General features: G+C 37.4%; 1 protein-coding gene across 14 annotated transcripts in view; it reads left to right on the plus strand.

Moving 5' to 3' along the window:
* Ppfia2 (PTPRF interacting protein alpha 2) overlaps positions 1 to 15,780 on the plus strand; it is a 461,179-nt gene that overhangs the window by 80,599 nt on the left and 364,800 nt on the right. For 10 of the 14 annotated variants that reach the window (XM_052753255.1, XM_052753257.1, XM_052753256.1 and 7 more), the window contains one exon: positions 8,392 to 8,445. The exons of the other annotated variants lie outside the window; for them this stretch is intronic. In XM_052753255.1, the coding sequence (XP_052609215.1) occupies positions 8,392 to 8,445 (54 nt within the window). The remainder of the gene's footprint in view (positions 1 to 8,391; positions 8,446 to 15,780) is intronic. 14 annotated transcript variants of the gene reach the window in all.

A 15,780-nucleotide genomic window follows, 5' to 3' on the forward strand; every position in this document is an offset into this window, starting at 1 on the left:
ATATATATATGCTAAATTTAGTATTTAGTGTACAGATTCTTCTTTCTCCCTTTCTGAGACCTTCCTCATCTCAAACACTTCTCCTAGTTACAGTTCTTCAGAAAGTCAACACATATTAGCATTGTTTCCCAAGTCACTATGTAGCATCCCAGCAAGCCCTTCTGATTCTTGATTCACACTTCAGCCAATTCAAGAGCCCATAGCCATTGAAATACACTGTCTTGGGAGTCAGCATTGGATTTTTGAACCCTAATTAGTTAGTTGCATGACCTTTCTCAAGTCATTCAACTCTAAAAGTCCCAGATTGACTCTCTTGAAAGTGTGAACTGAGACCAAGTAAGAGAGCTGAGATGCTGTTTGATGAGGTCATGGAGGGTTCAAGGTGGTGTGAGTCATAGTAAGTCCCCAGTCAGTGCTAATTACTATTATCCAGTTTGTTTCTGTGGGAACCTAATATGCATTCTAAAACAAAATACAACTCTGAATTAATGTCACCCTACACAATTTACTACTACAACTGCTGTGTTTTAAGGCTTCACTTCTCAGAATTCCTCCATATGTTGTTCTGTGCATTGGCTCTCCCTTATATTAAAAAAAAAGAACAGAAATTTAATTCAGAAGTATATACTATAGATTGAATTCCATACTTCAGGTTTGGTGTGGTACATTACGCTTGTTAAGTATTCAAAGTACGTTTGGTGACTGACTTCTTTGTCATTCTAATTCCCCAGGGCCTCTGAATGCTATTTATTTACCATTATCTTTCTCAGCACATCACCTCCATCACAATACATACCCAGCCACTCCTTTTGGAAGCAGTTAATTATAGAACTGGAAGAAAATTTTGATTTGAGATGAACTATGTTCAAAGCAACAGAAAAGAATTTATTTTCTGCAAGTTTGGGCAATGCTATTTTGCTTCCCTGGGTGATGTTTATAAAATTGGTTTTTGCATTTTCTATTTCTCTGCTCCCTCCCCAGGAAATTTACCCTATAAATGTTGCCGATAAAATATGAACAGCTTAAGCCTTATTAATTGGATGTTTGTCTTAAGGAACCTGTGCTATTTTTTTTAAATGAAAGATTGTTTCCATTGAACAGCTTGTGAAAAACTGAGTGATTCCGTAAAAGAAAATTTGTCTTCCCTTACCCATTCCTTTTTTTGTGAACTTACAAAAAAAATACCCCAAAGTAAACATTATTGATGCTAGTTTAACATCTCTGAAGTATTTCTTTATGTGAGGTATGTTTGGTAAATGTCTCAATTGTTGATTGATTTATTGTACATGTATGGGTATCATGTCTATTGGCAGTATTTCATCTGGAGAAAATTTAATGCAGCATGTATTACCTATTCCTTTTTTCCCCATTTTATTCCTTCATATGAACTAAGAACCTTGGTATGTGTAGAATTGTAATGCCTCAAGATGAGACCACACAGAGCTGAGGGCTTCTCTCTTAAGTGGATGTCTCCTAGTGATATATGATAGAATCCAAAGTAAACCAAGCTTGAGGTTGTAAGACTGCGGGTTTCAAAGATTTTCCTGTATTCACCAGCTGTGTGATCTTGGGTAAGTAATTCATTATTTTGTTCATTTCTGAATTTTATGAAGATACATTGTGCAAACGCATTTGCCTTGTGCTATGTTTTCCAAATGACGCATTTGTATGAAAGTAAGAAATGTTTTACCACACATACCCTGAGCATCAGAGATTTTATCAAAATGGTATCACATGCTTTATTCATTCTCTCAGTCCTTCTGTATTCAATAAATACTTACAGAACTTCACTGTGTGGTAATCTTACTAGATGCTTAGGGTTGGCATTCATCACCTTCTGGACATTGACACACAGCAATATCCTTGTACTTTATTCTTTAATACTCAGGGTTACATGACTTTCAGCTAACTATCAGTCCCAATTATTCACCTTTCATTTGGACCTGCCAAATTCTTCAGACCTGTATTAATTGCCCCTTCATTATACATGTTGCTTCAACTTCTTTGAGTTTAAACTTTTTTACCCTAGGTGAAGCCTTGACTGGTTTAAACAAATTCATTTTGATATTTTGATAGTTAATGTTGTATGTAAGGGAAGTGAGTCAATTAATGAACTGGAAATGTACTTGAGGAATGTGTACTTTGAGCAGAATAAAAAAATATACAAAGGTCCTGGTATAGAAGCCATTTTTGGATTGGTTATTAATTAGTAAAACAGTTAAGACTAATGTGACTTGAATAGCATGAGAGACAGGGAACATCACAAAAGATGGCATTAGAGAAATTGTCTGAATCGAGACCACACAGGGAAAGGTGGAACATACCAGAAAACTGAGTTTTATTCTAAGATTTTTGAAAAACTGTAAACTGATTTGGGGTAAGAATTTAGTTAATCAAATTTGAACTTAAAATAGAGAATATAGGATGAAATTGGAAATAAAAACAGATTTATAGATAATAATTAGATTGCTGCTTCTTTCAATACTGTTGAATTAGTCCAAGAGATTTAGGATGCTAGGTGTTGTGAAAGTTAACTAAGTTAAACTTCTTCCATTAAGACATTTGTGGTAGGATTTGATGATAGATCTGTTCAGAACACTGAACAGCTAGTGGTCTATCCAGCCATTGAATCAGGTACCTACTTTGGAGAAGCTGAGATTAAAACTTGATTTGATGTTTCATCAACTTAATAATACTTAATTCCAGAGATATCTAAATATAAATGGAAGAGACAGTATGAATATCAGAGAATAAAATGAGGATGGAGATAGAAATTCAGAATGTGTTGTGGCTGGAGAGATGACTCATGAATTAAAAGTGCTTGCTGCTCTTATATGACTCCTTTAGAATCACTGGGTTTTAGATGGGCTGCTTAATGATCTCTAATACAGTCTATATTGAAATATGATGTCATTTCTCAAAGAACCCTGCTATGGTACCAAATTATAAATACACCTACATCAGATTTTAGTTCTCAGCACCTGCTCATCTTGGGAGGCTCACAATCTTCTGTAACTCCAGTTCCAAGAGAGTTGAAGCCCTCTTCTGGCCTCTGGTCACCTGTACGTATATGTGCAACCACAGAGACCCACACGCACTAATAATAATAATAATAATAATAATAATAATAATAATAATAATAATAATAAATATTCTGGCAAACTTTAAAAAGTATCTCATTAGCATAGACAATATTTAGAATCATAGTATTAAATAAAATTATATAGAGAATAAAACTCAGTGAAATTCAACAGGAAAACAGATAAGAGTTTCAAGAGGAATGGAGCACTTAACTGTGCCAATATATCTTAATGATCAAGAAGATTGTTGAAAGAACTTTGACCATTGGGTTTAAAAAGTAATATGCTATTGGGAACCTCAATAGAAGGTGTTGAGCTATGTAGTAGAAACTCCATCAACAGGAAATGGGACAGAAGTGAAACTGGAAGATTTCTTTATTTAATAAAACGGAAATACTCAATTTTGATTTTGCCTTAAGTATTATCATAAAGTAATAAGCAAATGTAAGTATTTGATGAAACAATGATTTCACTGCTAAGGTCGACTCCTCTAGTATCATTAGGTTTTAGATGGACTGCCTAATGATCTCTAATACAGTCTATATTGAAATACGATGTCATTTCCCAAAGAACCCTGCTATGATACCAAATTATAAATACACCTACCTCAGTTTACTAGTTTCCATACAGCAATATACAGCAGGCTACACTACATGGCTCAAACAGAACTTTTTTTTTTCAGACAGTGCCAGAAGCTAGATCTCTAATATCAATGTGATGCCAGAGTAAGTTTCCTCTGAGATCTCACCCCTTGGCTTGCAAGCAGCCTTTGTGTTGTGCCCTTCTGTGGACTACATTCAGTGTGCCTCCATTACTTATCTCTTTCTTATTTTATAAGGACACCAGTATATCAGATTACTCTCTTGACTCACTGTATGCAAAATCTATATTCAATTATTTTTAGATATTTAGGTAGTGGGGATTAGGGATTTCAGCTTATAAATTTAAGATAAAAATAATTTAGCTTATCATACTCATAAATCTGATAATTTGCAGTGTTTACTAATAGAAGTAATTGCTTTAAGTAATTTTATATTAAGTGACTTATAACTAAAATTTTATGCTCAATTAAAAACTGCTACCATGATATTCTGGGTTATATGGTTTAGGTGAAAATAAATTCAATTGGTTATTTGTGCTGGATAGTTTTATGTGAACTTGACATAAGCTAAAGTCATCTGAGAGGAGTGAACCACAGCTAAGAAAATTCCTCCAAACTATTGGGCTGTAGGCAATTTCTTAATTAGTGATTGATGGGGGCAGGCCCAACCCATTATGGGTGGTGCCATCCCTGGGCTGGTTTTCCTGGTTTCTATAATATCTAGAAAGGGGGAGAGTTGTGAAAGCAAGTTGAGCAAGCCATGGAAGAGGCATGCCAGTAATCAGCTCCCTGCTAGCACCCCTCTCCTGCATCAGCTCCTGCCTCCAGGTTCCTCCTCTGTTTGAGTTCCTGTCTTGATTTCCTTCAATGATTAACAGTAATACCAAATGTAAATCCAATAAACTCTTTCCTCCCCTAGTTTCTTTGGTCATGGCATTTCATCACAGCAATAGCAACTCTAACTAAGACATTATTCATAATTTTCATTTCTTCCTTTTATTGCCTTTGGTATCAGGTGACTTTTTTATTATATATTTCTTTCCTGTAATTGAATAATTCTCTTCTTTACAGATATAAAAAACAAATCAGGAATAGTCCTGAAAAGTCTTCAAATCCATATATTCCCATTTGAGGAAGATTCAAATCAGAACCAGATAACTGACATTTAAGTCACATGATTGATCTCTATAGTTCCATTATTCCCAGTATATGCCAAGGCGGAAAATATAAACAATTCCTTGAGGAGGAGTTCATGGGGAGGAGGTGCAGCTAGACCATGAGCTCAGTGTAATGAGTAACTTATTGTAAATTCTCAGGAAGATATGCTTAATGCTGCCTTTTAGTCTTTATCCAGAGGTCTGATACTGCACAGCCTTCAGAGTACTGAAGACTTCTAGTTCCATTTACCAGGTCCATCCCGTGAGCCCAGCTTTCCAATTAAAGAGAGATTGACTCTGTATAGTTGTGTCAAGGGCTAATTATTAACCTTATATAAGTATTTCATACCTTGGATAATGTGAAGTCATCATTATTAATTTTTGAAGAAATAAACTAAAGAGATGATTAATGGTTATTAGATGTAAGCAATGGCCTATATAAGGTGTATAATAAAGTGAAGGAAATTCTATAACCTTGTAAAAATAGGTTTGCATGTTTTAGTGAGACAATGTTGCAACAGTAAATTTAAAACTTTTTTAAAATTATTTATTTATTTATTTATTTTGGTTTTTCGAGACAGGGTTTCCCTGTGTAGCTTTGCGCCTTTCCTGGAACTCACTTGGTAGCCCAGGCTGGCCTCGAACTCACAGAGATCCGCCTGGCTCTGCCTCCCGAGTGCTGGGATTAAAGGCGTGAGCCACCACCTCCCAGCTTACTAAGTTTTTTGTTTTTTGTTTTTTTTTTATTTTTATTTTGCAATACAATTCAGTTCTACATATCAGCCACGGATTCCCTTGTTCTCCCCCTCCCACCCCCCTTACCTTCCCCCCAGCCCACCCCCAATTCCCACCTCCTCCAGGGCAAAGCCTCCCCTGAGAACTGAGATCAACCTGGTAGACTCAGTCCAGGCAGGTCCAGTCCCCTCCTCCCAGGCCGAGCCAAGTGATCCTGCATAGGCCCCAGGTTTCAAACAGCCAACTCATGCAATGAGCACAGGACCTGGTCCCACTGCCTGGATGCCTTCCAAACAGATCAAGCCAATCAACTGTCTCACCCATTCAGAGGGCCTGATCCAGTTGGTGACCCCTCAGCCATTGGTTCATAGTTCATGTGTTTCCATTCGTTTGGCTATTTGTCCCTGTGCTTTATCCAACCTTTTTATCACTGTTTCTATGATTTAAAAAAAAAAAAAAAAAAAAAAAAAAACCTTCTTTGAGAATGTCATGCAATGCGTTTTGATCATACTCACCCTCCCTCCCCCAACTCTTCCCAAATCCACCCCTTTTCCCTAGTGTCTTAGCTAGGGTTTCCATTGTTGTGATAGACACCATGACCAAAAGCTTCTTATGGAGGAATGGGTTTGTTTCTTTTAACAGCTTACAGACCATCAATGAGGGAAGTCATAGGAGGAACTCAGGTCAGAAACTTGGAGGCAGGAACTGAAACAGAGGCCATGGAGGAACACTGATCACTGGCTTGCTCATCATGGTTTTCTCAGTCTTCTTTTTATAGAATCTGGGACCAGAAGAGCAAGGGTTGGCACCTCCCTTAGTGAGTAGAGTTCTCACACATCAATCACATTCAATAGATTTGTTTGCTCACAGGACAGGCTCTTGGCATTTTATCAGTTGAGCATCCCTCTTTGCAAATGATTCTAGCCATGTGAATCATATCCAACAGATTTGTTTATTCACAGGACAATCTCTTGGGGGCATTTTAGCAATTGAGTGTCCCACTCCCCAAATGACTCTGGCTATGTAAGGTTGATATAAAACTGATCAGTACACACCACCCAACTTCCTGTCTTTTCCCACATCTTATAAAGGACAATTTGTGCTACCCAAATATTCTTGGATGTACAGCTGGTTACTGGAGCAAGTTTGACTTACTAGGGATTATACTTAAAGAGGAACCTGACTTTCCCCTTCTGACAGCTAAGAATTGCCAAAAGCTCCTCAGATAGGGATGAAACTTCCTGCCCATCTTTTCCCTCTCCATGCTGGGATTTGCTATTTTTGTTCACATGTGTCGATGAATACAGTTAATAAGGGGATGAGCATATTTGCCAAAGATTTCATACTCATTTATAAAAATTACAGTAATTGTGAGAAAACATGACATTTTTTCTTACTATCTAAAAGCAATGGCAGGCCAAAGAAAAGGCAAACTGCTTTGTCAGGTAATATCTGAAGCAGAGAGAGCTGTGAATATAGCCAATATAAAATTGTAAACTTTATTTAAACGTTAGGGGGCGGGGCTGTTTTGTTTTGTTTTGTTTGTAACTTGATTATTTGATTTGTCAAAGTGAACCTTGTAGATGGCAACATTGTATTGAAATGTCAAAACATTGAACATGCCTTTTCTTGCTCAGGGTTCCATCGGGTTATTTTTTTTTAACCTATTGATTTCACTACACTTAATTCAAAAGCACAGCTCTTATCCCCTAAGGGAACAAAGAGATAGTTTATTCTATAGCGAAATTTGATTGACAGAGGCCCAGAAACATGGATTTAAGTTACCCAGGTTATATACTCCAATATGGAGGCAGCCCATGGTGTTTTAACCATAACAGAAAAAATAGAAAGTTATAAATCAAGACATTTACAAAACCCATTGGTGGAAACATCAGAAAATCAGGTTACAGCAAGATCAAGACAGAGTTTGCCTTGGATGTTATCTGACAATATCTCAAACCCAAGGTTTAATTAAGCTAATACATTTCAAAGTGTTTTTATCTGTTTGTCAGGGTGTCAGTGTCAGGGATGGCTAGTAGCAGGATGCCCTGAGCAGACTGGGGGTGTGAGTGTGTGTGTGTGTGTGTGTGTGTGTGTGTGTGTGTGTGTGTGTGTGTGTGTGTGAAAGAGAGAGAGAGAGAGAGATTAAAATTTTGTGAGATTTTATTTTAAAATCTGGCATTCTAGTTTATTCTGAAAAGGTTATGTGATTAATATCAATTACATTAAACCCTAGAATGGATATAACAGAATTATCTTCATTTCTATAAACATCACTGCTTATAAAATTTATGATAGCATCTTTCATTTCTCCATTCAGGATAACTCTGACAAGTATAGTCATTTCTTATGTATTATCTTCTGTAGCTGCTAATTCAACATTAAAATTTTTTTTTTACAGGAAAACCTAAGCTACCCATATCTCCTAACATAGATAATTTAAATGTTTTGTGGATACAGTACCATTATGAAGTAACATTCTTGAGAATAATGTGTTGATTGAGGTTATTTCTTTTGTTTTTCTGTATGCCCTTTAACTCTTTAAGACAAAACATCTCTTTTTCTGTCTAGAGCCATTTTTTCTTTTCATATTTCAAGAACAATTGCCTGCTTTCATTAATTTCCCTTTTACACTCTCTAAATGAGAGTTAGAGAAGAGAATTATATATTTACATGTAGGCTCCAATATTGTCAGAAAATAAAAATAACAGAAGCATCCTAGCTTTGCTACCAAAGACAATACACTGTGAGGCTGGGTGTTGCTATTGAGTCCGTGTTATTAGGTAGCATTTAAAATTATCCCTTTTCCCCTTTTCAGGACATCGAATCCCTAACAGGAGGGCTGACTGGTTCTAAGGGGGCTGATCCACCGGTAAGTTAGACCCTCATTAGATGTAAGAACTGCATCTAACAGAGAGTTGCTATATACTGCATATCATGTATTGAGGCTTATTGTGAAACAATTACTGCAGTAAATAATAAGAAGTGTAAAGTTGATTTTAGGGGTGTTCAGATGGCTTGAAATGGTAACTTCTCAAATAACTAATCTATGTTCAAACTGGTGGCACAGAAATAAAGAATTAGAGTTGTGGTTCACTGGTGAACACTTGACCAGCATACACAATACCCTAGATACAATTCCCAGTACAAAAGAGGAAAAATAGTAAATGTCTTGTGAGAAATCATGAATAATATCTTTTCTGATAATAGGTTGTGCTAATTTGAGAATTCATAATTCTGAAATTGAGTATTGGATTTGAGTTTCACAGTATTTTGATTTTGCACAGAAAAATTACAGCCATGCTATGCTTTGTATTGATTCTTGGTATTGTTGTTTCTTCCCTACTCAACATGGAAGTCTTTTAGACAGCTAAGGAATGAGTTCTCAAGATATATTTTTGTATTTTTTCATTTTAATACATGTATGCGTGGTGTGTATATGTGCATGCATATTTGCATTATGTGGGTACATGTTAGGGGGCACATGCACACAGGTGCATGTGTATGTAGAGGCCCACAGTAAATTTTAGGAACAACTCTCCATTGTTCGTCAACCTTTCCCATGAGGTAGGGTCTCTTGTGAAAAGCTAGAAGTCAATTCTACAGCCATTCTTACTAGCTAGCTTTCTCTGGTGATTCCCTGTGTCCATCTTCTAAATATAGAATTACAGGTGGGCACCATGCCTACCAAGCATTTTCATAGGTTCTGGGGACCCAAACAGTATTCCTAATGCTTGAGAAGCAAGTGCTTAACCACTGAACAATTTCCCCAGCCCTCGAGGGTAAATTTTAAATGGTAAGAGGAGCATGATATATTGGAATATCATAGTTTTTACTGAGCCACTGATTTCAACAGACATTAAGACGATTTCCCTGTGACTTCAGGCTTGAGAAACAAAATTCAGAATATGTAAATTAAATAATAAATCATATCCAGTTTATGTTAGTAAATGGTCAATGAATGAATTTTTATCACTATTTGCTTTATCTGAGTATGGTGAAATTTAATGAGGATCATACAAATGCTGGCTAATTTTATGTCAACTTTATATAAGCTAGAGTCATTTGAAAGGAGGGAAACTCAATTGAGAAAATGCCTCCCTAAGGTTGGACTCTAGGGTGTTTTCTTATTTAGAGATTGATGGAGAGGGCACAGCCGTTGTGAGGAGTACCATCCCTGGGCTCATGGTCCTGGTTTCTATAAGAAAGCAGGATGAGCAAGCTACAAGCAGCAAGCCAGTAAACAACACCCCTCCATGGCCTCTGCATCGGCTCCTGCATTTAGATTCCAGCCCTTCTTGAGTTTCTGTCCCAACTTCCATCAGTGATGGGCTTCAATGTGGAAGTGTCAGCCAAGTAAATCCCTCCCCTCCCCATCTTGCTTTTGGTCATGGTGTCATCATAGTCATACCCTAACAAAGACAACATATAACTCAAGTTTATGAGATTTAGTTCCTTTAAAGCATCAGTGAATGTTAAAATGATAATGTTGATTGCAACGCTTTCCTGTCTAACACTTGCGTGCCTTGTGATACACTATCATCCTTGCTATATGACTTCTAGTAAGAGCTCAGCAGCATTTACCATTTCCTTTCTGTGATCATCTTCTACATTCACACAGGAAACATGTTTTGGACTCAGATAGCTACTTGCACTATCCAAGAACTTCCAGCACTATAATGTATGGAAAGATGAAATATAAGTGAACTTAGAAAGTCAATTGACATGATTGACAGATGGTGTTATACTTAAATGTTATAGGTGACTGTTCAGGTGACATATTTCACCTTCTGCTTTATATGGTGCATGTACATAGTAACAGATATGCCAGAATAAATTTATCTCCTTCAAGGTACCACCTTCACCTGCTCTCTAATTCCTACAAGAAATATATGAGTGGTGATTAATTGATTTGAAAGGGATTTGTTCCTCATTCATAACAAAACTAGATTCCTTTCTTCTGCAAGTAGTGACAAAAATCTTATCTAATACTTACATGTTAAAAAGAATCACTTCATCATATCATTTAAAAAAGCATACTCTCCAATATGAAATTTTGAGAATTTTGAGTGGGTAGATAGTCTAACGATTAAAAGAAACCATTTTCAGTGGGAAAGGGTCATGGGAGAAAATGTGTTCTAAAGGCAACTTTTACAGATTCCTTACCATCAAAAAGGAAGAAGCATTGGGTATAAAATTTTGGATACTGGGTAGAAAAAAATATATGTGTTTTCCATTTTCAACTTTTTAAATCAGTTTTCCTTTAAGTGTAATTTTTTAAACATATAGGCTGTTTATCCCACATAATTTACCAGGATAACAAGTATTTTACATTTATGCTTATCTATTTTGACCTTATTTGAATACGTTTTGTAACTTTGTCAAATGAGTTGGTAGGGTCTGTAAAGGTACAGGCAATCTAGACATTCATTAGCAGGCAATAATCTACTGTGTCATGTGATTAAAGAGCTATCAGAAGCATGTTGTCATACACTTTATAATGGGGCATTGTGTTTTGCTCCCTCTAAATTATATATAAAGGAGTCTAGGGATGGAGATGAAAGGGACATAGTAGCTAGAGTTACTTCATCATTTAAAAATAGCATTTTAGTCTAATGATAGAGTTCTTGCTTATTATGACTGAGGCTTAAAATTTCATCCCCAGAACTGTAGATCCACAATTAAAAAATAAATTAGAAAGCCAGAAGTTGCATTAAATTATATCTATTTCAAGTTCAGCTGGTTTTATTTTTTAATTATTTTTATTTTGAGATTTTTTCATTAAGAAAATTTTTATTCATTTTACATACCAGCCACAGATCCCCCTCTCATCCCTCCTCCTACTCCCCCTAAGCCTTTTCCCCCATCCCTCATCCCCTCCTCCAAAAAGGTAAGGCCTCCCATGGGGAGTCAGCAAAGCCTGGTACATTCAGTTGAGACAGGTCCAAAGCTCTCCCCCTGCATCAAGGATGTACAAGGTGTCCCACCACAGGTAACAGGCTCCAAAAAGCCAGTTCATGCACCAGGGACAGATCCTATTCCCGCTGCCAGGGGCCCCTTAAACAGACCAAGCTACTCAACTGTCTCGCCCATGCAGAGGGCCTAGTTCGGTCCCATGGAGGCTCCACAGCTGTTGGTCTAAAGTTCATGAGTTTCTACTAGCTTGGTTTGGTTTTATCTGTAGGTTTCCCCATCATGATCTTGATGCCCTGTGCTCATAGAATCCCTCTTCCCTCTCTTTGACTGGACTTCTGGAGCTCTGCCTGGTGCTTAGCTGTTGATCTCTGCATCTGTTTCCATCAGTTACTGAATGAAGGCTCTATGATGACAGGGTATCATGGGGATAGGGAGAAACACGGAGCTAGGGAAGTTCCCAGGAATCCACTAGGATGACCTCAGCTTAGACTACCAGCAATAGTGGAGAGGGTGCCTGAGCTGGCCTACCCCGGTAATCAGACTGTTGGTTTTATTTTTAATTTAAAACATGGCATAATAGATAATCTAATACTAATTTCCACTTCAAAATTTGTCTTTGGTACATGTATTCATAATATATTTATAAAACCATTCTATCAATTTTGCCAAAGAAATTTTCATTGGTAAGAATTTCAAAGTCACTTAAAAAGTAAAATTCATTGAAAAAGGATCTGTAAATTACTGGATGAAGCCGGGCGGTGGTGGCGCACGCCTTTAATCCCAGCACTAGGGAGGCAGAGGCAGGCAGATCTTTGTGAGTTCCAGGCCAGCCTAGTCTACAGAGTGAGATCCAGGAAAGGCACAAAGCTACACAGAGAAACCCTGTCTCGAAAAACCAAAAATTACTGGATGAATGGTTTCATATGAGGATGTAAAACTGGGGCGATTTATTTTTTAGTATAACATGACACTGAGAAATTTTTAAATACAAATGGAATATTAAAAATGAAAACTTTGCTTTAGGTGCACGAAAGAATTAATTTTGAAGATTAAAATTGTGAAATTTGTTTTATTTCAAAGATTAGGATCTGTTTAATTAGTGCACCCAATGATATTATTAATAAATGGCAAGTCAGGTAAGATTAAATTTGCAGGATGCTAGGAATATTTGGTATTAGCTATTTTAATAAAAAATATTAAGTATAATTTTTGAAAATTCAAATAGCCTCTGTTTCATCACTAAAGAGAAAATCATTTACTATTTTTTTAAGATGTAATTGAAGAAGATTTTAGAATGGCTTTATTTTTCAAAAAGTTTTTTTTTTTTTTTTTTTTTTTTTTTTTTTTGGGTTTTCGAGACAGGGTTTCTCTGTGCAGCTTTGCGCCTTTCCTGGAACTCACTTGGTAGCCCAGGCTGGCCTCGAACTCACAGAAATCCGCCTGGCTCTGCCTCCCGAGTGCTGGGATTAAAGGCGTGCGCCACCACCGCCCGGCTCAAAAAGTATTTTTAAGAATTTTTTTATTAATTAAATTTTTCATTAATTTACATCCCGACCGCAGCCTCCGCTTTCCCCCTCCCATCCCCTTCCCCCTCCCCTCTGCCACCCCTCAATGTACCCCTCCTCCATCTCTGTTCATTAAGGGACAGGCCTCCCGTGGGAGCCAACAAAGCATGGCATATCAAGTTGAGGTAGGACTGAGCTCTTCTCCTTGTGTTAAGGCCGGACAAGTTCTCAAAAGCCAGGCAAAGCATTAGGGACAGACCCCATTTCCACTCCCAGGAGTCTCACAAGTAGACCAGGCCACAGGACTGTCACACACATGCAGAGGGCCTAGGCTGGTCCCCTGCAGGCTCCCCAGCTGTGGTCCACAGTCCATAGTCTGTGAGCTCCCATGAGAAGACCAGTTGCTTCTGTGGGTTCTCTGGTGATGACCCTGACATATCCCAAACTGCCCTACCTCTCCACCCTCCCACACCCTCTCCCAACCCCTGCCCCCCACCATGCCTCAGGCTAGTACAATCCTTCTTCCCTCTCCTCCTTAGGATTTCCTGGCCCAGTGCTTGGTTGGGGAATCTCTGATTTGTTTTCGTCAGTTACTGGACTAAGGTTCTCCGACTACAATTGGGGTAGTTACAAATCTGATTAAAGGAGATGGCCAGTTCAGGCTACCTCTCTACTCTTGGTAAGAATCTTAGCCAGGGTCCACCTTGTAGAATCATGGGTGTTTCCCTTGCATAGGGTTTCTACCTGTCCTCAGAATAACCCCCATTTCTGGTCATCTCTTTCAATACTCTCCCCTGCTCCATCCTCCCTTCAATATGATCCCTCAAGTTCTCATTACTCCCCACCCATGCCATCTACCCAGGCTCTCCTTTTTACCTCGTCTCTCTGAGGCTGTGGATTGTAGCATGGTTATCCTTTACTTTACAGCTACTATCTATTTATGAGAGAGTACCTATCATGTTTGTCTGTCTGGGACTGGGTTACCTCATTCAGGCTGAGGTTTTTCTAGTTCCAGCCATTTGCCTTCAAATTTCCTGATGTCATTGTTTTTAACAGCTGAGTAATACTCCATTATGTAACTATATCACATTTTAAGAAGGATATTTTAGAATACAGAATCTTAGTAATTATACCTTTGGGGAAAGTGCTTCAGTTACTTCTAAATTATATGTTTACCCCAGAGTAATAACTCTTCTCTTACCGAGAAAAAAAAAAAATGTTGTCTGTTAAGTAATAACTTAAATCTGTCTTCAAAATTTTTCCCAAAGGATGTTCTGCATTCAGCATATGCTTTCAGTTCATAGAAATTAGATCACAGATTAACATTCATCATAAAAAGGTAGTATATGTTTACATTGAAATGTTAATAAAGCAAACTAGATAATTACTAACCAAAATATAGTATATAACAGCTAAGTAATGTTCATATGTTTGTTTTTCAATGTTTCGGAAAAAACTGTAGTCTCGCTTGCACATGCTAAGCATGAGCTCTACCAGCAAGCTACATTTTCATCCCCAATGTCATAATTTAAAAATGTATTTCTTTATCAATAAGTATGTATTTCACATCTGTATATTTAGGCAAACGAAAATTAAAATATTTATAAAATGATTTCAATTCATATTCAACAATCACAGATTTTTTCTTGTCAATAGTATTTAAGCAATAGAATTTAAATAATGTCTATACAGAGCATATCTTGTAACATGTATTACAGATGACCTGTAATTTACAAAAGAGAGGTTGTGCATAGGTTACATTCAAATAGTCGTATGCTTCATTGTAAAGGAATTGAGTAGCTACACAATTTCACAGGGAATCCTAGAACCAATCACCCCTTTCCAGTGAGAGATGATTGCATACTAATTTCACATTTTAAGATTATTACCAACATGAAAATGCAAAAAAGAGATACTTAGTAACTCTCAGGAACCACCAGAACCTAGGTGATCAAATTATTGGCTTATGCCTACAAAGGCCAGGGTGAAGAATAGGAACCTCACTTCAGAGAGCCAAGAGAATTTGAGAAGCTGAAGAATCAGGCATCTGGAATGCAGTTACTGGGTGTACACTTCCCTGTGGCACCCACCGTATGAAGCAACACTGCCGTGATCTGATCCTATGGGTGCTGGCATACAGTTGTTGACTAGCCCTTGAGCTGGCGTCCTAATTCTTCCTAAACTGCAAGCTAAATCCAAGACCACAGGTGGGGTTTAGAAAATGAGCTGGCAGCAAAACAAAACATATAATGGTAGTGACACATACTTCAGCAGAACATGTTCCAAAGGATTAATTTTTATAATTTGGTTATATTCTAGAGTACAATGTGGAACATACTCTGTTTGATAACATTTATATTCTTGAAAAACTGATCTTTCTTTAGGTCATTGTGATAAGGAGTGATGTGGGCCAACACTTAAATTCCATGAAGCATGTTCCTGAATACATTGTAACATATATCGACATATATCAGACAAATGTGAACACATTTCATTCTACTCCAGGGTGTAACTGGGTTTTAAATCTTCCTCATTGCCTCACCCAGAAGTCACAGCAAGAATACCACTGGGAATGTGGTTCCTTTTATTTTGTTTTTTTTTTTCTACCAGAAGCAGTGATTTTTTTTTATTTTCTGATATTGGACTGGATTTATTTTTAATTGTTATAAGATTCTTTGTGCTAAATGCCAATGGTGTTCTTCAGTTCTGGAGTGTGATGAATAAACGAATCCCCATTCGGTTTGTCCTGGGCTTGATGCACACAATGTCCTGAACATTCTTTAGCT

This window comes from Peromyscus californicus, unplaced genomic scaffold (assembly GCF_007827085.1).
Source record: "Peromyscus californicus insignis strain IS unplaced genomic scaffold, ASM782708v3 Scaffold_24__1_contigs__length_46423439, whole genome shotgun sequence".
Taxonomy (NCBI): Eukaryota; Metazoa; Chordata; class Mammalia; order Rodentia; family Cricetidae; genus Peromyscus; species Peromyscus californicus.